Genomic DNA, 27,262 nt, shown 5'->3' with positions numbered 1-27,262 from the left:
TGTGTGTGTGTTTGTGTGTGTGTGTGCGCGCGCGCGCACACACACAGAGAGAGAGAGAGAGGGAGAGAGAGAGAGAGAGAGAGAGAGAGAGAGAGAGAGAGCGTAATCGATCTCTGCCCTGCCTAGTCTGAGTCTCATCAGAGCATAGGCTTAAGGATCGGCGGGGGAAGGGAGATCAGAGAGCACGGTAGGTTGTGATTTCATCTAGGATTTGGGGAGTGCTGGATGGATGATGGGATGCGGCGTGATTTAATCAGACATGTGACGTTAACGGTTCCTCTTTGCAGTGATTGGAATGGAGTTCGCGCTTCTGCCATGGCTTACACTGATCGCAATTGTTTGGTGTGGAAGTGGAAGCGCATCACCAGCGGCCGACCAACACACAAGACATTTAGTAAGTCCTAATTGATATCATAATACTTGCCACATACTTTGTCAGTCTTATTAAACCTGATGCTAGATTTGGGTCGCTGAAGTTGTGGTGTCAAGAAAAGTTAATTCTGCCTATTGAATAATGCAAGTGTTGTTATATTAAGGATGCATCTGACTGAGCATGTTGTGTCTGTGGGAACAGGGAATGATGTGTGGGTTTGGTGATCAGATTTTCACCTTGCCTTAAAAAAACCACTAAAAAACATTAAAAAACATTGTAGCCTTGTAACTAAAACATTAGTTACTACACTGCCTATACAGGCAATCAGATGCCATGCCATGACATAACTTACTTATAGCCTATACCTTATTTCCAATTCAGGAATTTCCTTACTATATAAGTGACATGGTGATTCAAACTATTGCATAGATTGTCTATACATCTTGAATAAAGTGAAATTGCACTGGTATTTGAAACAAATACCTGTCAGAAAATGTATAGGCCTACATATTTAATAACTTTATGGAATATAGGCCTACCACAAAAACAGTTGATGCAATGAGGCCAACGCCTATCCTTTCAACTGAAGATGCAAGGGTGTGGGGAGGAAGGATGTTTCAAAATGAACGGTTGCGAGTAACTGATTCTTTTGTTTTAGGCCTTAGGGAGATGTATAGGCTACACTCCACTGTAAAAAAAAAAAAAAAAAAAAAAAAACAATGATGTGAAATGTATCAATTTAGTTCGCATTCAAATATATGAAAGGCCTAGAGCAGACTTTATTGTAATATTTTCATGGAGCTTCCCTCCGCTAAGACACTCAGCGAGGATGGGTCATAAAATATTGATTGGGGGGGGGGGGGGGGGGGGGTTACGTGATATCCTATTTTCTGTGAAGCTCATGTGTCTTCCGTACTACTTGCTTAAATCCCCTAAGGCATTGGTTCTCACAGTGGGGTCCGGGTCCATGATTGTGTTCCAGGGGGTCCCCAGCTAAACGATAGTTTGGAGCCAAATGGACCCTAATGGGTCTGTAACTCAGAGAGTGTACAAATGGAACCAAATGGACCTGTACACTCTCAGAGTAAAATTAACATTGATTTTACAATATAAATTGGAGTCCCAGAGATAGAAATGCCATTAAATGGGAGTCCGTAGCCTAATGCATGCCAAACTGGGGATCCTTGAAATCAAAATGGATGAGAATCACTGCTAAAGCCGTAAAACATCTTCTCTTATGGGGGTCCCTGACATATCTTTTCAAATGGGTGTCCGTGGGCTAATAAGTGTCAATTTGGGGGTCCTTGATATGAAAAGGTTTGCGAACCACTGAACTATAAGGGATGCTGCCACATGGCAAGTGGCTCAATACAGCCACAAGACCACCAGCGGGAAACCGCTTCTACCCGGGGATAATCAGCAGGGGCGTCACAAGTGGGGGGAAAGTGGGACTGAGTTACTAGGACCCAAGGTGGAGGGGCCTTAATTATTTAGCTATTGAAAAATGGCAGATATACAAGCTCACAGCGCGGCACCGAGCTTGTAGATCTGCTATTTTTGAAAAGTCTGGAAAATGTGTGCAAATCTTTAAATATATGTATTTTTCAAGCAAACATTTGTAACACAAATTTTGCTTCTGGGGGGTCCCTGGAACTGAATATTTTGAGATGGGGGTCCGTGGCCAAATACATATCATATTGGGGGTCCTTGACATGAAAACGTTTGAGCACCATACTGACATAGAAACATAGGTTTTTCAAAAGAAGGATTTGAAATATTCAAAGACTCGCTGTGAGGTTGTATATCTGCTATTTTTCAATAGTTAAAGCACAAAAATTCCCCCTTATGAAGAACATTCATGGGGGGCCCGCAGTGAATCCTTGTACCCATGGCCCAGAATTTGGTGTGACGCCCCTGATAATCAGGCTTGTGAATGAACAGACCAGGGCGGAAAAAAAATGACACCGGAAACACTAACCCCCGACCCCCCCACCACCCCCCACCCCCCCCTGGACGTAATCTCTAATCTGTGCTCTGAGGAAGCCCAGTGTTCCTTGTCCAAAAGCATTCATTTGGTATCAAACACAATTGAAGGAAAGACATCGTAAAAAAGAAGAAGGACTGCATTGTGTGCGTTATTGTAAATCCACTGTTTGTTCCAGAGAAACATGACGTGCCGTCAGAGCTGACATGGGTCAAACCACAATTCTGTGTGAAAGAGGAAGGAGGTATTAGTCAGGGGATATTTCCAAAAAGGGGTCAAACTAGGGGGTTTTCATGATTCTGAATCCATTGCAAGTAATTGTTTTGCACGAAAATCACTCCTTGGACTAAAAACATCGTCAAAGAACCGTTCTGATTCTTTCTCCCGGCTATGGGATGAACCAGAGGTGAGCTTTTCCACCGAGAACTGAGTTGGTTCCGAACCGTAAAAGTTGTTTCGGAACGGGTACCACAAAATCCTTGGTTCTTCTGGTTCAATCTGGTGGAAACGCAAGCCGGTTTCTGGCCTTTTTTGGGGCCTTTTCCACCAAAAGAACCTTGGTTCAAAAACCAGTGCCGTTCAACTTTCTTGGAACCTTGGTTCGTTCTTGCGAACTGGCTTGTGTTTCCACCAGATTGAACCAGATTGAACCAGAGGAACCAAGGATTTTGTGGTTCCCGTTCCAAACCAACTTTTACGGTTCGGAACCAACTTGGTTCTTGGTAGAGTTCTCAACGGGCCTGAAAATTAAGGCCCGGCCCTAACTGGACCCTAACTGCCCCGACCAATTAGCATACATTTTAGCCCCGGGGGTTCCAAGAAAGTTGAATGGCACTGGTTCTTGAACCAAAGTTCTTTTGGTGGAAAAGGCCCCATAGTGGGGTCCAGGGAGTCCCAGGGATTCTTGAGGGAGGTTTCAGGGGGTCCTCAGCAAAATTGGTTGATATAGCTTCAAAATCAGTTTTGTAGCTTGTAGATCTGCTAGACTTAGATTTTCTGTTGTTAATCTTGAAAGATAGTGACACATCTTCATCTTCATCAACACAAATTTTCTCTTATTGGGGGTCCGCGGCCATTCCGGCCAAGTCATGTTTGAGACACACTGAGCCACAACGTATTATCGTGATTAGGGCTGTCACGATTACGACATTTTACATGACGATTAATTGTCAACTCAAATAATTAATTTGTTTTTGTCGTTTTTCTGCATGGTAGATATGACACATAACCTAAATATACAAAGAAATGGCTGATATACTTGACAACTTTATATTTTAAAAAGAACATTGATAGTGGAAATAGCCGATCTCCAAGCTCACAACGCGCCGCGATGTGACGCATTGTGAGCTTGTAGATATCCACCATTTTTTTAAATGTTTGAAAATGTATGAACATGTTTCAGCTATGAGGATTATGACAAAATAATTGCGATTATGTCAAATAATTGCGATTATGTCAAATAATTGCGATCAGACGATGATGTAATCATTGTGACAGGCCTAGATGTGTATTACTGTAACGTCTCACAGTTTGTCCACTGACCTCCTCGTTCATCCAGGACTGGTTGAGCAGGTATGGCTACCTCCCTCCTCCCGACCCACGCTCCAATAGGCTGCAGACCATGGAGGGAATTAAGAAGGCTGTCCGGGACATGCAGAGATTCGGCGGAATCAGGGAAACCGGAGAGCTTGGTAAGGGTCACACATCCTGGGTGTATGCCAGTGGTTCGGTCCCAAACTGTGGGGGTCCCCAGGTGATTAGCTTAAAGCAGGGGTCTTCAACGTTTTCAGGCCAAGGACCCCCTTAGTTGAGAGAGAGATGAAGCAGGGACCCCCACAACCTGTTCATAGATTCCATATAGTTTCTTTGTTTGACAGCAGAATCATCAGTGTATTTTGGATTCGTGTTAATGTGGGTTTTCAGATTTTTTACCACTTGAACCGTCAATACTTAATAAACTTGACCTTTCACGCTGTAGTCTGCTCTTTTCCCCCTCCAAAGTCTCTTTGCCAAAAATAGCCGATCTACAAGCTCACAACGCCTCGCGCTGCGAGGCGTTGTGAGCTTGTAGATCTGCTATTTTTGGCTAAAGTTCTCAGAATATGGATGCTAGGGTTCAAGTGCTTAATATAAAAAGTGGTTAAGAAAAAAACAAGATTCTATCACACAGATTTGGAGGACCCCCTGTACTAACTCTGAGGACCCCCTAGGGGCCCCGGACTCCCTGTTGAAGACCCCTGGCTTAAAGTGCAACATTGTTTTCTCACTCAACAGTAAAGAAACCAACATACAGTATACTGTAGTACAATATATACAGGGTATCTGCACATTTATACAGTTACAATTTAAAGACCTTTTTTAATACAAAATTGTCAAATGTTATGTAAGAAAGAGGCGGAAATAGCCGATCTACAAGCTCACAATGCCTCGCACTGCGCACTGCGAGGCGCTGTGAGCTTGTAGTTCGGCTATTTTTATTTTTATCTGTGGAACCACGTCAAACTAGTTGTAAAATTCCAAGTGCTTGTCATGGGGGCCTTTTCCACCGGCAAAGAACCGGTTCCAGAACCAGTGCCGGTTCAACTTTCTTGGGAACCTTGGTTCGTTCTTGCGAACCGGCTTGCGTTTCCACCAGATTGAACCATGAGTGAACCAGAGGAACCAAGGATTTTGTGGTTCCTGTTCGGAACCAACTTTTACGGTTCGGAACCAACTCCGGTTCTTGGTGGAAAAGCTCACCTCTGGTTCATCCCATAGGCGGGAGAAAGAACCAGAACCGGTTCTTTGCCGGTGGAAAAGACCCTCTGGTGTGGGGGTCCCCAGTTCAAATATAATTTGAAGTTCAAATATGATTTGAACTGGGGAACCTGAAAAGTTTGGCAACCCTTGGTGTAGGTTGTATTAACACGTTGCAGTCCGAAATAGAATGGGGGTTGGTAGATTAGCCGTGAAATTTCTATTATTGTATTGTGATCTGAGACATAATATTATGTTTATAAACATGACCCCGCAGCCCCTCCATCTTGAACAGCGCCGCTGTTTTTTCTTTTTTTTTTCCCCCCAGGCCAGTAACTCACCATGATTTTCTCGATCTCCGTTGGGATAGAATGGGGGTTTTGGCCGATCGTCGATGTCCCCGTGCGTTTCGCGTGCGCGATCCTTTCACGTAAATGTCCCCGCAAATAGTCCATGTGTGACTGAAGAACAGACCTGAAAAGTTTCGCTAGCATAGCCCCAAGCATGGCTGCAGGAGGAGCTCGAGTGTGTAGACAGTAAACGGATGGGTGGAAGGTGCCTTGGAGAAGGAGAGGCGCTGACGTCACCTCTGCTTCATGCACGGTCTGCATGAGCCATCAGTGCACGAGTGGTGACTAGGGAAGGTTAGACGATCGCCGATTTTCGGATCAAAAGCTTTTATTCCGGTTTTAAAGACAAAGTCCGGGAATGTGCGACGTGGCTGAGAGTCCCTGGGGGGATGTGCGATATAGTACGGTTTTAACATTAAGGGGCTCCCCTTGGCTTAGAAGGTGTTAAGGGCTGGCAAATGTTTTTATTTGGGAATTGGGAATTGTGCCGCCCGAGTATTTATTTTCTGTGTGCTGCTTTCAGGTTCTTCAGGGAAAAAAATGCTTACAACTAGGGCTGTCACGATTATGACATTTTACATGCCGATTAATTGTCACTCAATTAATTGCGATTAACAATTTAATTGTGTTTCTGTCGTTGACAATTACATTTCTGTTTGGCTTTTAGCCTTTGAAGTTGCACATGGTACAGTAGATATGACATAACCTAAATATACAAAGAAATGACTGACATATTTGACAACTTTTTACTTGAAAAAGAACATTGATAGTGGAAATAGCCGATCTACAAGCTCACAAGCTTGTAGATCTGCTATTTCCACTACTTTTTGAAAGTGTTTGAAACTATATGAACATTTATGTGCAACCGCAGGGATACATGGGAGAATGTGGTCGGAGCCTCCCGAAATACAGCACACGAAGAAGAACACAGCCGGCTGGTATCAGTTTAGTTGGCCACGCCCCCCGCAACTTTATCATCAATTTTAACATAAATGGGACCATATTGCACAAAACGCATATCATGGTAATTGAAAGGCAGTTTTTCACTAGCGACAGGAACCATAAAGTATTTATGACGATGTTTATTAAGGTTAGGAAAATGAATGGGGTCCAGTGGAGAAAAAATCTTTTTGGTACCTCGCGGGGGGAAAACAGTGCAACTAGCAGCAAATCATGGGATCTTTCTCTTCCGGGAAAGCTTCATGAATAATCCAGGCAACAACACCCCTGGATTACCTCAAATAATTACGATTGGACGATGATGTAATAATTGTGACAGCCCTGCTTACAACGTACTGTTCTACATGAAAGGCTCAAGTGAAACTGTGCCCTTTGCAGACGACGACACGCTGAGGCTGATGTCGACGCCCCGGTGCTCTCTGCCAGACGTCATCGGGGGCGAGGAGGACATGAGGAAGAGGAGGAGGAGGAAACGCTACGCCCTGGCGGGCGTGCAGTGGGACAAGAAAGACCTCACGTGGAGGTGGGTTTTCTGTCCAGGGTTCCCACGGTCATGAAATTCCTGGAAATATTTTGAAATTAGAAAAATATTTTTCCAGCTCTGGAAAAGTTTTGGAATTGATCAAGGGTCCTGGAAGGTCCTGGAAAAATAGCTATGCATTGTCTTTGGTTATTGATTTTGATAATACCTTTAAAATGACAAATTCAACATTGGCCAAATTGTCAAATATTAGAGGCAGAAATTGTGAAAATAGCAGATCTACATGCTCACAACGCCTCACAATGTGAGGCGTTGTGAGCATGTATATCGGCTATTTTCACAATAAAACCGTGTTATACAAAATTCCTCTACTCTTAGTGCTTGTCAGGGTGCTGGGGTCCCCAGTTCAAATATGATTATTTCGGGGGTCACAGCCTGAAAAGGTTGAGAACCATTGGCATACACTACCTGTCTTTGGGCATTGCACGTAGGAGTAAGTGACTCGTTATTGAGCTGAATTATTGTTATATAGTCCTGGAAATCGGGTTAAATATTCTGGAAAAGTTTTGGAAATTAATTGGTAAAGATATGTGGGAACCCTGTCTGTCTGACTACACCTGTGGTCGGGACCCCCTGGGGGGTCCCCAGATGATTGACTTAATGTGCAAGTTGCAACATTGTTTTCTCTCTCAACAGTAAACAAACCAAGATATGGTTTAAGTGTATCCACGAGTTCCCAACGCCCCATAGTGCATTGCGCAAACGTCTGCATCGAGGTTCCGCCGCCGATTTACAAGCTCACAACGGGTTGCATCTGCGACGCGACGTGAGCTTGTATGTCTGCTGTTAAACCCGGAAGTTTGGTCCTGATAGTCTCCAGTAAACCCCCGGGGAAACTTGTGGATAGAGGGTATCTGCACATTTCTAAAGTGACAATTTCAGGACTTTTTAATACCTCTAAAATGACAAATTAAATTGTCAAATATTAGAGGCAGACATTTTGAAAATAGCCGATCACTATTTGTTGCGGTCAAAAGTGATTTCTTTTTTCATGAATGTGTTACTATTTGTCATTACAAACACATCTATGCCTTGGTTGTCCCACACAAGCCACCAAAATCTCATAAATCTCATTCTGCACAACTGCCAATCAAAGTGACTGTACTGGACAATAATGGCATGAATGTTTTTGTAATGACAACTAGTAACACATTCATGAAAAATAAAAACACCTTTGACCACAACAAATAGTGTAAAAGCGATAGGCTTATAGGCTCCACTCTATGCTATGAGAGCGGCTGGGTTCTGCTGGGGAAACTGGACAACAGGTGCATTTCTGCCTAATAGACCCCATGGACAGTCTTTTTGGATCGATATAAGTAGGAAAATGAGCCTAGAAGTGATTTAGGGAGGAGTTGTCCTTTAAGTACATTTTGATACCAACACTTTTGTACTTTCACTCAAGTAAATGTTGAATTCCGGACTTTTAACTTGTAACAGAGTGTTTCTTTCTACGTTCCAGTATTGATCCTCTTACTCAAGTAAAAAAATGTGAGTACTTTATCCAATACCGATTAATCCGCTCTCGTATGCAGTGTCCACAGATACCCCTCGCCCTCCCTCTCGGCCACACTGAGACCCGAGCTGGTGGACTCGCTCCTGACCCTGGCCTTCAAGGCCTGGAGCGACGCGGCCCCGCTGCGCTTCACCCGGCTCCAGGGCGACAGGGGCCGGTCGGGCCCCGGGGGGGACATCCGCGTGTCCTTCATCCGCTCGCTGCACGAGGACGGGTACCCCTTCGACGGGCGCGGCGGCACGCTGGCGCACGCCTTCTTCCCCGGCAGGGACGAGGTGGCGGGCGACACGCACTTTGACGACGACGAGGTCTGGAGTTACGAAGGTACTTGGGGGCAGTGGCGTCAGTTCAGACAAAGCTAAGGTATGGCAACATGACTGGTGTCTTGCACGCGCGTGAAGGCGCGCGTGCAAGACACCAGTCATGTTGCCATACCTTAGCAACAGGTATGATACATTTATTTTCTGCCCGTTTCTACGGTTTCTTGGGCTGGATATGGCAGCCTGGAACGGTTGTTCAAGTGCAGCTAAACTTGGCATGTTCGTAAACGTGCCACAATTAACAATAATGAATTGCACCTGTGCAGCTGACCTGCGGAACCTGGGAATATACCATTTTGTCATTTTGTGGGGAGAATATAATTATAATACCTTGTTAAAGTGACCATTTTGTTACATTTTGCATTTGTAGTTATTTTACTGTAATTTAACAACATAATAACCAGAACAGATAGACAAATAGACATTCATGGATTTATAGTTAAAAGTAACTTTTATTTTCCCCCCTGGACCCAGGCTATGGCAGCTGCAAACCCCCTGCCTGGGGGTGATTGAACTTCAAGTCACAGGGGATGTAGGGGCTGTCACGATTACAAATTTAACGAATAATTGTCACGCTAATAATTGCGATTAACGATTCAATTGTGTTTTTGGTATTGGAACGTTGGAACATATGAATAAACAATACATTTCGGTTTTCCTTGTAATCAAAAAATGCACAGAGGAGATGTGACAAATAACTGAAATATACAGAGAAATTACTGACATATTTATATACATATTATACTTTTAAAAAAATGCTGAAATTTCGGGACGCGTTGTAAGCTTGTTCATCAGCTATTTCTGCTTTTTCAAATGTATGAACATTTCTTGAACATGGAAACAATAATGACGATTATGACAAAATAATTGCAATAATCTCAAATAATTGCGATCAGACGATTATGTAATGATTGTGACAGGCCTAGGTGGATGGATGGATGATGAATAAAAGAATGAATTATTTAATGAATAGCTGGGTAAGTGGATCGAAGGATAAAAGAAAGTATTTGATAGACAGATGGATTAATCAGTGGATGCACGCAGGGCCCTGGGTACAAGGATTCACTGCGGGCCCCCCATGAATGTTAACTATTGAAAAATAGCAGATATACAAGCTCGCAGCGCGTCACCGATTGCCGCGCTGCGAGCTTGTAGATCTGCTATTTTTGAAAAATTGTGAAAATGTGTGCAAGAAACCTATGTTTCCATGTCAGTGGTGCTCAAACTTTTTCGAGGACCCCCAAAATGATATGTATTTGGCCACAGACTCCCATCTCAAAATATTTAGTTCCAGGGACCCCCCCGCAGAAGCAAAATTTGAGTTACAAATGTACAAAAAATATATATTCAAACATTTGCACACATTTTCACGACTTTTCAAAAATAGCAGATCTACAAACTCGCTGTGAGCTTGTATATCTGCTATTTTTTAATAGCTTAAGTTACTAGGGCCCCTCCACCTTGGGCCCTAGTAACTCAGTCCCACTCCCCCCCCCCCCCCCCTTGTGACGCCCCTGGATGCACGTGTAACCCCTATATTTCACAACAACAACCCTGTTACACATGGACACGTGAATACTTTGGTGAACGGGTGGGTATGAGGACAGACGTAAAAGATTGTGTTGACATCTGACAAGGTATATACGGTATCAGGGACAACAGCTATTAAAAGTGTACAAAATATATTAAAGCAATAAGCCACAAGAGGCGAGTGGTTACCGGGGGAGTATACACCGGCTGAGAGGCGTTGGGAAACACGAGGCGCAGCCGAGTGTTTCCGACCCTCTCAGCCGGTGTATACTCCCCCGGTAACCACAAGCCTCGCGTGGCTTATTGCTTTTCTAAAACGGTCACAATATTGCAACATGAAAATCATAGCATTGCATCATTTAAAGAAAGAAGTACACTTCTCCGCCACCAGGAAGAGACATTTCCTTGCGTTTACCAGCCACATACAGGAAAGGGACTTACGGAAGCCAGTGTTTACCAAGTCACGTCATTCTTTTTGCCCAAAAAATAGGGAAACAACACTTATGTTAGATCAGTCTCATGTTAAGAAGTTAAGAACCATATTCAATCCATAGACATGTTTATTTTCATCCAGATTTAGCTGCTATGTGGGTGAACATCACATCAAAACGCTAGCATAGCAACCTAAGCTAAACAGCCGAGTGGTGCCAGGAGAATAGAGGGCGCTTGTTGCCTTTACAAGCCCCGCTCGGAGCCATTCAGTCACTGTCCTATGCATGCGGGCGGTGCTTAGAAGCACCCGCACGGCAGGATTTGAGAGGAAATCAAACGCTCGCTTCTTTAGTTCAGCCTCACGGCACAGTGGAAAGAAATAACGCACCTGGCTTTGATATAAACTGATTCAAGGTATGGGTTACAGTCTCAGGTATACCATGGCAACCAGCCAATCAGAATCAAGGAATGGAACTAGCCGTTTTAGAAAGAGATTTATAACACTCAATTCAATGACAGTAAATCCAGATAGTGGGTTTCAACCCTTTTCATTTCAATGTCCATTATTTATTCGGCATTTGAGCCACAGACTAGCCTAGTAAACCACCAACTTCCGTAATCCAGAATGCTTTCCTGAAGAGGGCGGTTTACGAGGTGAGCCACAGACCACCATTTGATGAGATTAAAGCCGGCATCATAGTCGCCTGGCCGGTGGAAGGCTTTACACCGCGGTGTAGTCTTTTCGAGTCTTTTTGAGTCATGAAACTACAACGTTACATCATTCCTCACGGTGTAGAGCTTTCCACCAGTCCAGTTCCAACACATCTCTCTGTTTTTACTATCAGACAGACAGGCTCTACACCCCGTTCACTGATTGGTCAATCTAGACTAGTCAGTCACGGTGAATAGGTCTCCACCGTGGCGTACTATGATGGCCTGCACTTATTTTCTGACTTGAGGTGGAAAGCTTTCAACCTCAAATTTGCGGTGGATAGCTCTCCACCGTACACTCTGATACGGGCTTTAGCCTCTCAGACCCAAAACGTACAAATATTTTGTTGTCGATTTTGTCCACAATTCCATGCTGTATTGATTTGGTACCTTAGGAGAGGCCAACGTGGAACAAATAACAACTCTACTACATTCACTAATTGTGTAGACATCTTTTAAATTAAGTAATGCAAATGTTTAACAATAATTTAACTTCTTGAGAGCGTAAAATGAAACCAAATGGACCCGTAAGGATCTTTAACTCTCAAGATTGTGACAAAATAAATTGTTGATTTACGATATTATCGCGATAATCAAAATTCATTATCCTTGGGCGAACATTTGCCAAAATAGCGTTGTGAGCGCGTTGTGAGCGTGTATATCGGCTATTTTTTTGGCAAAGACGTTTGATAGAGAGTGAAAAAAGGACTGTATCAAGTACGTATATTATTGCGACCAAAGGTTGCAGTATACCATGAGAAATGTTGCGGCTTGTCTGTACAGGAAGTGATGTCATGTGACATCACGTGACATCACCTCATTAAAGATCAAACCCTGGATATCCATACTGTGTGTGTCAGTCAGTCAGTCAGTCAGTCAGTCAGTCAGTTAGTCAGTCAGTCAGTTAGTACACATTTTTACAGTCTATGGGTTGGTTCCCTTGTCACTGTGACATCACAGTTGATATCACAGGTATGCCCATATATTTTATGCTCATATATAGTCGACAATGTGATGTCAGAACATGCCCATATTTGGTAATGCCCATGTATGGCCATGTTCTGACATCACATTGTTGACTATCATGCAGGGATCTCCATATATGGGTAACTGGTCCGATATATGTATATCACTGGCCAGACGGTCAAGAATTGACACGCGACCTCGCCCGCGTGTCGCCCTGAGGCGTCTTACTAGTAAGTACTGTTTACCAATTACAGAGGGTTTAAGTGGTACCGGATATGCAGCCCGGCAAATAAAAGGCGAACTGATCCCAGTGCATGACGGAGGACGATTTCACGACAAATTAAATCTACAAGATACGATTATCGTGAGTGTTTTTTTATCGCGATAAACGATAACATCGCTTATCGTCCCATCACTACGCGAGACGGTCGACTGACGTTGTTCCGTTTCGCGCCTTGCAGGAGAGGGCGGCGGCGGCACCGACCTGTTCACGGTGGCGGTGCACGAGTTCGGCCACGCCCTGGGCCTGTCCCACTCCTCCACCGACCCCTCCATCATGAGGCCCTACTACCAGGGCCCGGCCAGGAACATCCCCAACTACCGGCTGCCCCTGGACGACGTGCTGGCCATCCAGCAGCTGTACGGTCAGTGTCCTACTCACAGGGTTCCCACGGTCATGACATTCCTGGAAATATTTTGAAATTAGAAAAATATTTTTCCAGTACTGGAAACGTTTTGGAATTGATCAAGGGTCCTGGAAGGTCCTAGAAAAATAGCTATACATTGGCTTTGGTTATTGGTTTGTTAATACCTCTGAAATGACAAATTAAACATTGGCCAAATTGTCAAATATTAGAGGCAGAAATTGTGAAAATAGCCGATCTACATGCTGTGAGCATGTAGATCTGCTATTTTCACAATAGAAACGTGTAATACAAAATTCCTCAACTCTTTGTGCTCGTCAGGGTGCCGGGTCCCCATTTAAAATATGATTATTTCGGGGGTCACAGCCTGAAAAGGTTGAGAACCACTGGCATACACTACCTGTCTTTGGGCATTGTGCATAGGGGTAAGCGACTTGTTATTGAGCTGAATTATTGTTATATAGTCCTGGAAATTGGGTTAAATATTCTGGAAAAGTTTTGGAAAAGTTTTGGAAATTAATTGGTAAAAATGTGTGGGAACCCTGTGCTCAACTTGTCCCCTGTCTGCAAGCTGTGTGGGCATAGCCTGGTTTCCAGCCTGTTCGCTCCGTTCCACATTTTGTATTGTCTCTACGCATCACAGTCTGGAAAGGAGCCTATCTCCAAGGGGCGGCTATTCGTGTGGCCAGGGCATACGCCAGTGCATAATGCCTATCAAATACGCTACTTTGAAAGGTTAACGAGGGCAGACGCTATTCATATTTTTATTTCCGACAACAGACGCTGTATATGTGTGTTACAGGTAGAACACAGCACTGGGGGTCCCCAAATTATTTTGGGGGGTCCCCGGGTGATTAACCTTATGTGCAACATTGTTTTCTCACTCAACAGTAAACAAAACAAACCAACATAAAGTAAGTGTATAGACATAGAGGGTATAGGCCTATGCACATTTCTAAAGTGACAATTTAAGGACGTTTTAATACCTCTAAAATGACAAATTAAACATCGACTAAATTTTCAAATATTAGAAGCATAATGAGCATGTAGATCTGCTATTTTCACAATAGAACCGTGTTATACAAAATGTAATGCCTCAACTCTTAGTGCTCGTCAGGGTGGGGGCCCCCCCAGTTAAAATATGATTATTTTGGGGGTCGAGGCCTGAAAAGGTTGAGAACCAATGCACTAACTGACGGCAATCAATTACCATTCCCATCAATATGAGCCTCTGTTCATAAGGTGAATGCTCCTATAAACTGCGACAATGTACAATGTATTATGTAGAAGGCATTTCACAAACATGATCTGACTGGAAAGTTCAGAGAAGTGCTTCAAAGTGCAGAAGTACTGTCTGTCACATGCTGTCACATTTCCTGGCATTTAAGACATCACACAGAACATGTGTGCAACAAAAACAACTGCACATGGCAGTTTCATGATGAATATCCTCTTTCATAACCTCCAAGCAGATTTCGCATAGCTCTCAAGTATCACAACGGCTTGCAACTACCGGTAACTGCCGTTTACAGTTAGTCATTTTAATCAGGCTTTTATGAACATCCCGAACAGTTTTTAATTTGCTTGTTCAATATTTAGATATTTGATGTAAATGTTACCAGGCCTCTCCCCATACCCACCCATTGTAACTTCAAACTCAATTTTAACCATGATAGATTCATTAAAGACACCCATTACTTTTTTCTGGTGACTCATAATACTCTCCTAATACGTGAGCAGGCTGGTTTTTTTTTTTATTGTGTTTACTTTTTTCCCATTTTTCCAAAGAATTATTAAAAATAAATTAAAAAAGTCATTGAAAAAACGCGGCCTGCTCACATATTAGGAGGGTATTATGAGTCACCAGAACAAATTATGGGTGTCTTCAATGAATCTATCATGGTTAAAATGGAGTTTGAAGTTACAATGGGTGTGTGTGGGGAGAGGCCCTGGGCCTGGAGGGCCTGATAACATTTACATCAAATATCTAAATGTTGAATCAAGCAAAATAAAAACTGTTCAGGGTGTTCATAAAAGCCTGATTAGATGATAAAATGACAAAATGTTTTTTTTTTTTTAAAGTGAAATATCCCTTCAACCATTCCTCAGGGGGTCATCGCCATGCTGGCTTGTAGTGGACATTTTTGTATGTTTTGTTTATTTTTAATTTTTTGCCACAGACATACAAAATGAGAGGAAAATAGTATTACCCTGAATGACCATAACAGGTATGTAACACTGCGAGCGTAAAAATGGGTCCATTTGGTTCCGTTTTGTTGGCGTCCTTGCAAATAAAAACATTGCAAATAAAACATTTGAGAACCCCCCAGTACTAGTGGACTCCTAATAGGCCATAGTGTCATAGGAATTAAGTGTCATAAATGTTCTGAAGAAAACCTGGAGACTAGTAACAGGGTCTTATGTTGAAAATAAGAACATTATAATGGTGTGTAAAAAAAGAAAGTCCAAAATCTGCCACGGACAAATGAGTACCTCAGACGAATAACAGTCTAAGTCCATATTTACATTTTTTTTTTAATATATATTTTTTTATTTACCAGACTGTAAACCACAAACTAGTCATTTTTAATTTGTTAAATTGTTAACGCACTCCCCCCTCATTTTGTTCAATTGTCTCTTTTAATATTATCTGCTCCCCTTGTCTGCTGAATATTGCTTGTACGGACTTGTACTGTTGTTCCACAAACTGTTGGAGATATACTGTTTTTTTCCACTTTCCATAAGTATTATGTCTTATAATTCCTAATATATATGAGTTAAGTAAAACAATCTACAGTAATTCAACATCAACAACATGAGGGGGGAGTGCATTAAGAATTTAACAGATTAAAAACTTCTAGTTTGTGGTTTACAGTCTGGTAAATCACACAAATATCTATATTCAAAATTGTAATATATTGCTTAGACGGTTTTTTGTCTCAGGTACTCAAATGTCCGGGTACGGACATGTTGATGACCCCTGCCTTTCCTCACTGCTGCCCTCTAGGTGTGAAAGACGGCAGGCCTACATATCCAACTGGCGATCCGGATCCTGATCCACCACTGTGAGTTGAGCTCAAGATACACAGCTCTGAACGCTATATGTTGGGAACACAATAGTCATTCATTGATAGATTGGAAATATCCAAAGAAGGAATAAACCTTCAATTACAATGAACCTCTGGTGATTTTCTTATTGGAACTGCAAGAAAACGTCACTGTCCGGCAGAAACCTTGTATCTCCCAAGTTTCATATGTGTATGTTTTTTGGTAAAGTAAAGCCCTGCTTCATCATACAAGACTGTCGCACAAGACTAGTGAAAATAGCAGATCTACAAGCACACAACGCCTCGCGGTGCGAGGCGTTGTGTGCTTGTAGATCGGCTGTTTTCACTATTTTAAATCTTTTTTAAACGATAAATAGAAAACGAACGGTTTTGGACATGCAAAGGTTTCCACCCGACAACAACGAAAAACAAAACAAGAAAACAACAGCCAAGGGGTCTAATAATGGCTGCCATGCTTCCAAACTTAAATGCAAGACCACTTTGGTAGAGGTTTCGGTTGTGCAGTTATCTAGTCTCTCCAGGAGCTGCAATGTAAGTCAATGACATTTTTAATTGTCAATTTCTAGTCAGTGGAGAAATTACTTTTAATTTCTTGACCACCTTTGTAGTTACATCATGGCAAGGTAACCTGCACAATCCAAACCTCTACCAAAGTGGTTTTGTGCTTTAACTCATTCTGTGCCAAATGCCAAAATGGCTCCAAGGTAGCTGTGCCACGGTTTTGTATGTTTTTCTTTATTGCGCAATCAAAAAAAATGTTTTTTTTTATAATTTTTTCCCCACAGAAACAGACACAGTTGTTGTGATTCAGTGGCAAAAAGAATTTTGTCAATCAGACAAATGGTTCCAGAGATAGAGCTGTTTGAATGAAAAAAAGTGTCCATCCACTTGAATGAACACACATTTTCTCAATCAGCTAAACGAGGGAGCCAACACACAAACAGAGAAAAGCATCTCTCTGATCCCAGGTCATTTTGACATCTTTAAAAAAAAAAAAAAAAAATTTTTTTTTTTTCTACAAAAAACTCAAAAGACGTCAAAGACGTCATTGGCACTGAACGCCTTTGCAAAAAAAACGTCAAAGATGTCATGTGGCACAGAAAGGTGGTCATTCATCCAACTAACCAGTTCTTTTTCGTGTGCCGTAGGTATGACCCCTCGCTCTTGGATCGCTGCGAGGGAGGTTTTGACGCGGTTGCCAATGTCAGGGGAGAGGTCTTCTTCTTTAAGGGTACGTCAATTAAAAAGTAGCAATTGCAAGTGTAGAAATCAACAGTGACTGTATGTGTCAGCACTCAGCATGAATGGTGACACACTTCTCACTTCTCATGGGTATTATTTCTCAATAAACAAAACAAAAAAAGATTCACAGCGGGGATATTGCTATCTAGGGGTGTAACGAGATAGTAACTGAATCGAAAAATCGATTTTAATTTGCAATGATATGCAAAAGAAAATTATCGTACCGTTTTGTATCGTATCGTTTTACAATGCAGATAATCGGTATCGAATTGTTTTGCAATGCAAATAATTGATTATATGGAAACTTTTGCCTTGTATTTAGCAATTTTAAGAGGGGAAATAAAAAAGGGGGAGTCTAATTACTTTTTTCTACTAATTCCATCCCATATAGCTACTCTTGGTCTATCGACAAATGTGTGTAATCTCTGTGTTCATGTCAAGGTGTCCATATGTGTTGAAATATAATGTAGCGTTGCTAGAGAATCACAGTGTTTACTTATTTATATCCATAATAATAGATTTTCCCTAAAAAAAACTGCACTATTCACATGTTTTACACATTATTTAATTTCTTTGCTAAATAGTTACCATATCGATTTTAAATCGTTGAATCGAATCGTATCGCTATGAATGAACCAATATCGTCCATATATCGTATCGTCAACCATGTATCGTGTTGCGTATCGTATCGCTATTAAATGTATCGTCACACCCCTATTGCTATTATTCAGTCCATTCACCTCCCCTTTCCCTATCCAGGTGTGTACTTTTGGAGGACCCAGCGAGACGGCTCCTTGGTCTCAAACAGTCCCGCTCTGATTAAAAACTTCTGGATGGGTCTCCCTCCAGACACCAACAGGGTGGATGCCGTGTACGAGAGGAAGAGTGACAGTTGCATCATCTTCTTTATTGGTGAGGAAAGACGAGTCATTTTCATTTGGAAGTGATTTTTTTGGTCTCTACCAGTGGATTCATGTTAATGTGGGTTTTCAGATATTTAACCGTCAATACTTAATAAACTTGACCTTTCACTGTACTTAGTCTGCTCTTTTCCCCCTCCAAAGCTCTTTGCCAAGAATAGCCGACCTACAAGCTCACAACGCCTCGCAGCGCGAGGCGTTGTGAGCTTGTAGATCTGCTATTTTTAAAGCTCTCAGAATATGGATGTTTGTGTTCAAGTGGTTAATATAAAAAAGGGGGGAAAACTAGTTTCTATCACACAACGATTTGGAGGACCCCCTGTAGTAACTCCAAGGACCCACTAGGGGTCCCGGACCCCCTGTTGAAGACCCCTGTCTTAGGCCTTTCCTTTTGTGACAGCGTTTCAAGCAGGAAGTTGCTATGATGAGGCTTGAATCATACTTATTGCATCAGGGGTCTAAAAAGACAGATTTATTACTGAGGGGGGAAATAGAAGGGAGACATAATAGAGGGAAGAGAAAGAAGGATAGTGAATTGGCATGAATATTACTTAAAAACAGCGCTATGATTTACATTTTCACAGCATTGTGAAATTGTTTCTATCTTCTATGATCTACATTGGTCATTAGTGACGTGTGAACTGATTGAGAAAGTCAGATGAAAGTCAGCGTGCACATAGGCGGTGTGTTAGAGAACAAAGATTTGTGACACAGTTCGTTCTCAGATTGCTCTGCTTAATTGTAAGACAGACACACATTTATATAATCATACATCAGTATGGGAGGGAGCAATAATATGTACACGGGCAAAGTGTATAAATTGTCACTATCTGGCCAAAACCTCTTAACTCCATTTTTGAGTTTTTTTTTATTTTTTTATCAGAGCTATTGAACACCCTTTACATCTGAGTGTTGGTCAAAACAATATTGAACCAATGGAAAAGTAGTAAAACGTGCTTGGGACAAAACCTCCTAACTCCACACTTTCTGCCAAACCAGCAAACTCCACCCAATTGGCCCTCTCTTTTTTTCATACATATGTGCTATTAAACACCCTTTATGTCTGTGTGTTGGTTAAAATAATATTGAACCAATGAAAAGTAGTAAAAAGCTAGTAGTAAAAACATGGTTTCCAAGAAAATGAAGACAATTTAATAAAGAATCAGAATCTAGAGGGGTTTATTTATCTCTCACTCATAGAGGTACAAGCACTGAAATATTGGTTGGGATGCGTCATCCCAGAATCTATAGCACTTGTGCAAGGACGCGCTGTGATTGGCTATTACGCTTGTGCCAGGACGTGCTGTGACTGGCCAGTAGCCACTTTGAGTGGCAGTTGGGGCAAATGTTCTCGCCAAAACATTATTTCCTATTATCCTTATCGGGACATCACGCAACTCGAACGCTGCTGATTCCAGTTGATACAGCAACTATCTCGCTTTAGCTTGCTGGGTGGTGCCTTGAGAGTGCAAAGGTCGCTTGAGAGGGTGCGCCTCCGTTGGCCACAGAAGCGGGCCGTGGTTATAAACACAAGCGGTTTAGGATTTAGTATGTCGCGGGTGCGAGTTCAACCTTTAATCTACTGCTGTGTGGTTTCACCGGCATACGCCTCTATGCTACAGTACCTGCACAACAACCAGTTTCATACAGTAGGTATGAAGCCACAATTGAACAAGATCAAATCTAGGTTAAACAATGTTCGACAATGTGTTACTCAAAAAGGGCGAGCAGATTCGTTTACAAAACGCTAGTTTCACATCAGTTTCATTCAGGGGCGCAGCCAGAACAGAGAAATAGGGTGGGCCTGGCAACTTCAGGGTGGGCCCAAGGGTTAAAACGGGTGTGGGCGGCAATATCAATGAACAATATTTAATAGGCTTATACAAAGCATTGAGTTCCCAGCTGCACTTCATCCCAACAACACATTTCCAAATATAAACTAACACTCCCCCTCCAAACACACAGTAGCCAACTGCTGCTAGTGTAAAAGATGCATCATTGGAGCAAGTACTGTTATTGAAAGAGATATGATTAAAAAAGAAAAAGAAGAAAAGAAAATCGATGGGTGGGCCAGCTTTCTACATGGATGGGCCTGGGCCCACCCAGGCCCATCCATTAAAAACGTCCCTGGTTTCATTTCATCATCGTTTAGGATGGTCTACAAAGAAACAGAGAGGCAGTGCCGAAGCATGTTTGTTACAGAATGTCTCGCCTCTAATGCTTTCATGGCTGTCAGTCGATTCAAATATTTAATCTGATTAATCACATGATTGTCCATAATTAATCATGATTAATCGCAAATGAATCGCATCATTTTATCCGTTCTAAATCTACCTTAAACAGACACTTTTCAAGTTTTTAATACTTTTATCAACATGGGTCATGGGAGTAGACAACTGCTTGATTTTGCAAATGTTTATTATTATTGAAACAATGACGAAAACTGTCCAGAATCTTCTTCAAGTAACTAAAGGTGTGCATGGGATGAAATCATAAACTTAAGCCCAACAAATTACAGGTCGGCAAATTGATATACTAACTGTAAATTAACATAAATTGAGCACAGAATATATTGTAGCTTCCGTGTTACATTCCAATCTACTAGTAGCTTTTAGAATAGACCTTTAAGGACTTTTGACACGCAAACATCATTTCAGCAGGTCTTTAAAATGCATCCCTTAAACTGGAATAGAACAAACATATTAAACTTGTGTAGACTCCATCAATATCAGAATGTCGGCAGATAACAAGAATATCTTGGCAGTAAAATTCAACTTATGCTGTTATAAAGATTAAATAATTGGAACTTTGCCATGTCCATTTTCCAGGTATGGACAGTAAGGGTCCTTTATGATCTTTATGGAACAAAGACTTGTCAGAGACAAAGAGCCTACCCAAGCTATCTGTACAGGTGTAATATTGGCAGTGAATATTGGAGAGTTTATTGTCAATTCTGATTCATGAATGAGCTGTCAATGGAGGGCATTGCAACTTGCACACAGCATTCATAACATCTAAGTTGCTTGCGGCTAGGGTAGGGGAGTGATCCTACGCAGAGTAGACACAACAACAGAACAGATGGATGTCCAGTCGGTGCAGTTGACATATAAATGAACATAGCAGACATAATTCTATAATTCTTTCTGTAGCCGTTTGTCTGTTGATTGTCAACAATACAGAGCAGTCATAAATGTAGGTTAAAACCTAAAAGATATAAAGTGTAAAGAACAGTCAATGCATAAGTGTCACATCATAACACAAATAGTAATACTTATAGTTATAATAATAATGGATTGCATTTTTATAGCGCTTTTCTATACAAGTTGCAAACTCAAAGCATTTTACAATGGTCCATTCATTCATACATTGGGGGTTACTTATAGTACAACATATCAATGCAGTGCCAAACAAAAGAAAAGTGACCTTAACCAAATAAAGTGTCCATAACAGTCAATGCTAGTCAGTTCTACATACAGTAGGCCTAAGTATCTCATTGTTGTGTCAAACATAAGTAATAATACTTAAAAAAATGACTACTTAATTGTCCAGAGCCAAACGAAAGTGTCCATTGGTCAGTGCATGAGAAGTAGCACAGCAAAAGTGTCCTGTGCCTTTCTTTCTCTATCTTTTTTTATTTCTTTCTTTATTTTATATCGCTCCCTGCATACTCCATAGAGTGCAGTACATAAACAGACAACATAAATGTGCACAGGTTTATTTCAAAACTGGCTTGAAAAGAAAGGAGATTCACTTCTGCCGTATTTTATTTTTCCTTTTTCTCCTTTGTACAGTACACTGTAGTATTTGTTGATGACATCTATTATTGTGTTATTGTATGCTATGTTAATGGACTAAATACATGCAGTAGTGTTATATAATACATTGTGTTATCCTTTTAGCCTTAACATCTGACTGTGTGCTGTTTACATTTTTTGACTGTTCAATCTGCTATTCATTGAAAGCATATTGTCGTTGTCGGGTAACCTTGTATGTCCAAAACCGTTCGTTTTTATCATTTAAATAAATGAACTAAACTGCTTGTAGATCTGCTGTTTTCACTACTTTTGTGCGACGGCCTTGTACGATGAAGCAGGGCTTTACTTTGCGAAAGAACGTACACATTTGAAACTTGGAGATACGAGGTTTCTGCCCGACAGTGACGATATATGGGTTACAACAAGCTGTCCTCTTCTTCTCTGCTCTGTCCAGGTCCTCAGTACTGGGTGTTCAAAGACACCCAGGCCCTGGAGGGCTATCCCAGACCCCTGAGTGACTGGGGCATGAGGACCAAGAGTGGGAAGCAAGTGGACAAGGTCAGTAACGGATAGTCACTAAAGCCCCTTTTTGACTGCAGCTTTAGCACCACACCACACTACACGACACTACACTGCACCACATAAAAATATCGACATTTGGGGGCATCTGCTGGCCTGGTGGTCAAGGCGCATACCACATACTAGGCTATGATGCCTGCTGGCGTCGCCGGTTCGATTCCCGATCCGGACGACCTTTGCCACATGTCATTCCCCATCTCTCTCCTCATTTCCTGTCAGTCTACTGTCCTATCAAATAAAGGCATAAAAAGCCCCAAAACAAATCTTTAAAAAATATATATATAAATTAATTAAAATAAAGTTTTCATTACACAAAAGTTCCCCTATCGGTAAGAAACAAATGTACCCTTTTAACTGTGATTATAATACAATATAAATTGGTATTACAACTATCCTAATTAATACACTATAATGGATTATTCTGTGATTATAATACACTATAAACAATTAATATATTACTATGATAATTATAATACACTATAACAGATTATAACAGTGATTATAACACAATAGAATCTATTATCATGTATAACAACTACATCCTAGCTCAGACCTACTCTAGATTGGATACTTTTTAGTACCACGTTTAGTAACTTAAAACTCGTCCCCGGGCCCGGGAGGCAATGAGTCAAGTAAACAATGTGAGTACTTTTTTTTTCACCACTGGTCAAGGTGGACGCTGCCTTCATCTGGGCCCACAACGGCCACACCTACCTGTTCAGCGGAGGAGAGTACTGGAGGTTCGACGAGAGCCACAGGAGCCAGCGCCTGACCAAGCAGCCCGAGTCGGACTACCCCCGGGACGTCTCCCGCTGGAAGGGAGTCCCCTCTGACCTGGATGACATCATCAGCTGGGGTACCGGTCAAGGCAAAGGTCAAGGTAAACCTGATCACCCGGAGAGGGCTTATCTATCTCTAGTCCAGGGCTTCTCTCAACTTTTTGATCTCACGACCCCATCCCCCATAATAATATAATGTGTTGTGTACACACGACACATTTGTAAACAGAAGCATTTTGCCAAAATATAGAACGGAGTTTCTTAATAATCCAGGCAGCTTTTGATTTTATCTTTGTGAGTCTGTGACACAACTGTTGCAACTGTCCGGTTGTCTGTCTCTGTGAGAATGATCTCCCCGCCTCGTTAATGTTCCTTCGTGATCCGTAATTTAACTCCACGAGCCACGGGGCTGGATGGATGGAACCAAATGGACCCATGTCGGACTCCATGTGTTGTACCTCGCGAGTCGGGAGTAACAAAAACACCCACAATGGCTGTTTTAAGCTGCCTACTCACATTGAACATAATTCCTCTGCAGCCTGTGTCTTGTGTTTCTCTGCTTCTCCTCCTTCAGTGTTGGAGGCGGAGTGTGTTGTCAAGTTGCCGACTTGCCATCCTTGCCGTCGCTTTAACTCTATGGTTGGTGGCGACGGCCAGGGGCGTCACAAGGGGTAGGAAAGTGGGACTGAGTTACCAGGGCCCAAGGTGGAGGGGCCCTAGTAACTTTAGCTATTGAAAAATAGCAGATATACAAGCTCATAGCGCGGCACCGAGTGCCGCGCTGCGAGCTTGTAGATCTGCTATTTTTGAAAAGTCGTGAAAATGTGCGCGAATCTTTGAATATATGTATTTTTTAAGTGAACATTTGTAACTCAAATTTTGCTTGTGGGGGGGGTCCCTGGAACTAAGAGATGGGGGGTCCTTCACATGAAAAAGTTTGAGGATCACTGACATGGAAACATAGGTTTCTTGGCACTCATTTTCACGATTTTTCCAAAAATAGCAGCGCGGCACTCGGTGCCGCGCTGTGAGCTTGTATATCTGCTATTTTTCAATAGTTAACATTCATGGGGGGCCTGCAGTGAATCTTTGTACCCAGGGCCCAGAATTTGGTGTGACGCCCCTGGCGACGGCCATAAAACCTTTTTGTTTGTTTTTTTGTTACCAATGCGCGACCCCACTGTCACCTGCCCGAACCACTACTCTAGTCCCTCTGTTGCTTTGAATGTATTACGAGACTCCACAACCCTGTGTATCACTTTCAACCTGGCATTCCTATTTGGGGCATTTCGTTATAGCAGCGGTTTTCAGCCAGTGGTACCAGGGACCACCGGTGGTCCCCAGCTAAATGATGGAGAGTTGGTAACCAAATGGACCCTTGTTCAGTAGATCTTTAACTCTTGAAAGCGTGAAATGAAACCAAATTGACCCTTAAGGTGCCTCCACACCGAAAATACTACAGGAGACTCTTTCTAACTGTTCACAGAACTGCAAAAAACTAAGCACATTTTTTTTTCAGACGACACACTGTACGCAGTTTTGCGCATGCGCACTGTGTTGCCAGGTCTGCTCGTTATAAGTGACTTTGATCCTGTTTTCTTATAATGTTGCTATAGTTGTGGGTTACTTTTGTTTGGGCTTGTTTCTGAATTGTAGTTGCTTATTTGGCCTTGCTTTCAACATTCTTTTAGAAAATAGCTAATGTAATAGAGCTTAATAGGTGAAACTGGTCGCTTGTTTCACTCACAGAATCTGGCAACCAGAAGGGGGAAGCGGAGATTTTACTCTGTGCGTGCAGTGTTTTTTAACTGCTCTTACCAATACACACATCACTATTACTAGCATTGCTTTGGAGTTGATTAGTATAGGAAATTGAGAGTTGAGATTGTGAATATGCTATTTAGTAAAGATTTGTGACGGGAAAATGTCTCTGGCTTATTTTGGCTTGGTTTTGCAGCAGTAGCAAACTAATGGTCCATTCTACAACTCCCTCAATCCTTCCGACGGCCAGGGGCGACTCAACAAAACTGAGCAAGTCCACTCCAGTCTTCCAGTTTTCCGTCGATACTGGTCGATAGGGTTCCCGACCCGCTGCCGATGAGCTCCCTGTCGGCAACAGACGCTTTCCGCCGCCGATTCACGGCCGAATCGGTTTGGTTAAAAGTGCACTTTATAGATCTTTAACTCTAGAGCGTAAAATGGAACCAAATGGACCTGTTTCATTTTACGAGTTAAATTATTGTTAAACATATGCATTACTTAATTTACAAGAAGTCAACACAATTAGAGAAGAGTTATTTTAGGTCTGAGAGACTACATCTCATCAAATGAGAATACATTTATTATACTTTTACCCATACAATGATTTGAAAACTTTAGTTACTAGTTACTTTGTAGATTTTAAAATAGCCTACCGGTATCTACATTGCATTATAGGCAAACATTTAAAAAACGATATAAAATAGGGTTTATTTGGATAATTGCTGTTTGCATTTCACAGTTCTAATGACATAAAACCCTGCTTCTGTTCTTCAAGGAGAGACCCACGTCTTCAAGGACAACTACTATCTGGTGCTGAAGGGCGGTGAAATGGGCGAAGACGACGTCTCTCCTAAATCCACAGCGGTGGACTGGCTCAGGTGTCCGGCGGCCACCGCCGGCGCTCCTCCGGATAATCCCAAATCCAAAGACTGTAGCTGTAGCATGACGGGATCCTCTTCGCTGGTCACCGGCAGTTGGCTGCTCCTCTTGTCAGCTCTATGGGCATCTGAGGAGTTAGTTGGAGCAGTGGTTCTCAAACTTTGACATTTTGAAGGTCTCCCCTTATCTTTGACAGTGTACAAATGGACCCGTTAAGGGTCCATTTGGTTCCATTTGTACACTGTCAAATATACACACTTGTAAGGGTCAATTTAGACCCCCATAAAGTAGGGTGACCATATTTTCAGGCGCTCAAACTGGAAACCGCAAACGCGCGTGCCCATTCTCTAATGTTCGTGCACGTGCACATAACGCACCAGGGTTGCATACAGGCAGTGAGTGATTGACAAACAGCCTCAGTGTTGAATTCAGACACGCAATGAATTTGTTCATGTTTTCTGATTGGTTAGGTGAGCATGTTTTCATGAAAAGAACATGATAAATGTCTATGCAACCACTGAAAACAGCTACTATTATTTTAATTCTGCCAAAAAACGGGACAATTTTGTAATGAATGTTGAAAACCGAGACATATTAGTGTTTTAGAGATATTCGTCGGGACACCGGGACACGCAGCTTGAAAACGGGACAGTCCCGGACAAACTGGGACGTCTGGTCACCCTACCATAAAGGAACCTAGAGAGTCCCTGAAATGCGCTTTGAGAACCACTGCATTGGAGAGTAACAAAGTCCTGGACTGTTGTTCTACGTCTCACCGTGCCTCCTATATTTGACCTTTACCTTGATTGTGACCCAGTGTTGATTTCGGCAACTAAAACTATGACGAAAAATGCTTACTAGCTATGATGACTAAGACTAAATATATTGACAGTTTCGTCAAGAAATAAAAACTAGACTAAAATGTTAGGGAGGGACTAGTGGAGAAGAGATCCCTTAGAACTAAAAAAGACAAAGTCATGTTTGGTTGTGCTCGGCTGTTGCGCTCTGAAAATATCCGATCTACAAGCTCACAAGCTTGTGAGCTTGTAGATTGGCTATTTCCAGCATGAAACCAAGTGTAAAATCAAGGCCCCCAAAATAAAGAATGTCGATAAAATCAATTAACTGTAGTTTAGCTTTAACTAGACTAGCTTTAACTAGACTAAAACTAAAACATTTCAGATAACATTTTCAGATCAAATATGCCTAAAACTAA

General features: G+C 42.0%; 1 protein-coding gene across 1 annotated transcript; it reads left to right on the top strand.

Moving 5' to 3' along the window:
• The first annotated feature begins 90 nt into the window (after positions 1–90).
• Positions 91–26,264, top strand: mmp25b (matrix metallopeptidase 25b). Its single transcript, XM_080747049.1, has 12 exons — positions 91–187; positions 288–394; positions 3,916–4,048; positions 6,782–6,926; positions 8,480–8,784; positions 12,881–13,063; positions 16,071–16,128; positions 17,280–17,362; positions 18,133–18,285; positions 22,503–22,606; positions 23,300–23,507; positions 25,943–26,264. Exons 2-12 carry the CDS (start codon positions 296–298, stop codon positions 26,209–26,211), a joined length of 1,740 nt encoding a protein of 579 aa, XP_080603175.1. The 5' UTR covers positions 91–187; positions 288–295; the 3' UTR covers positions 26,212–26,264.
• The last annotated feature ends 998 nt before the right edge of the window (positions 26,265–27,262 follow it).

This window comes from Nannobrachium achirus (assembly GCF_963921795.1).
Source record: "Nannobrachium achirus genome assembly, chromosome: 18".
In the NCBI taxonomy this organism is placed as follows: Eukaryota; Metazoa; Chordata; class Actinopteri; order Myctophiformes; family Myctophidae; genus Nannobrachium; species Nannobrachium achirus.
This window is presented reverse-complemented; position numbering and strand designations above follow the sequence as displayed.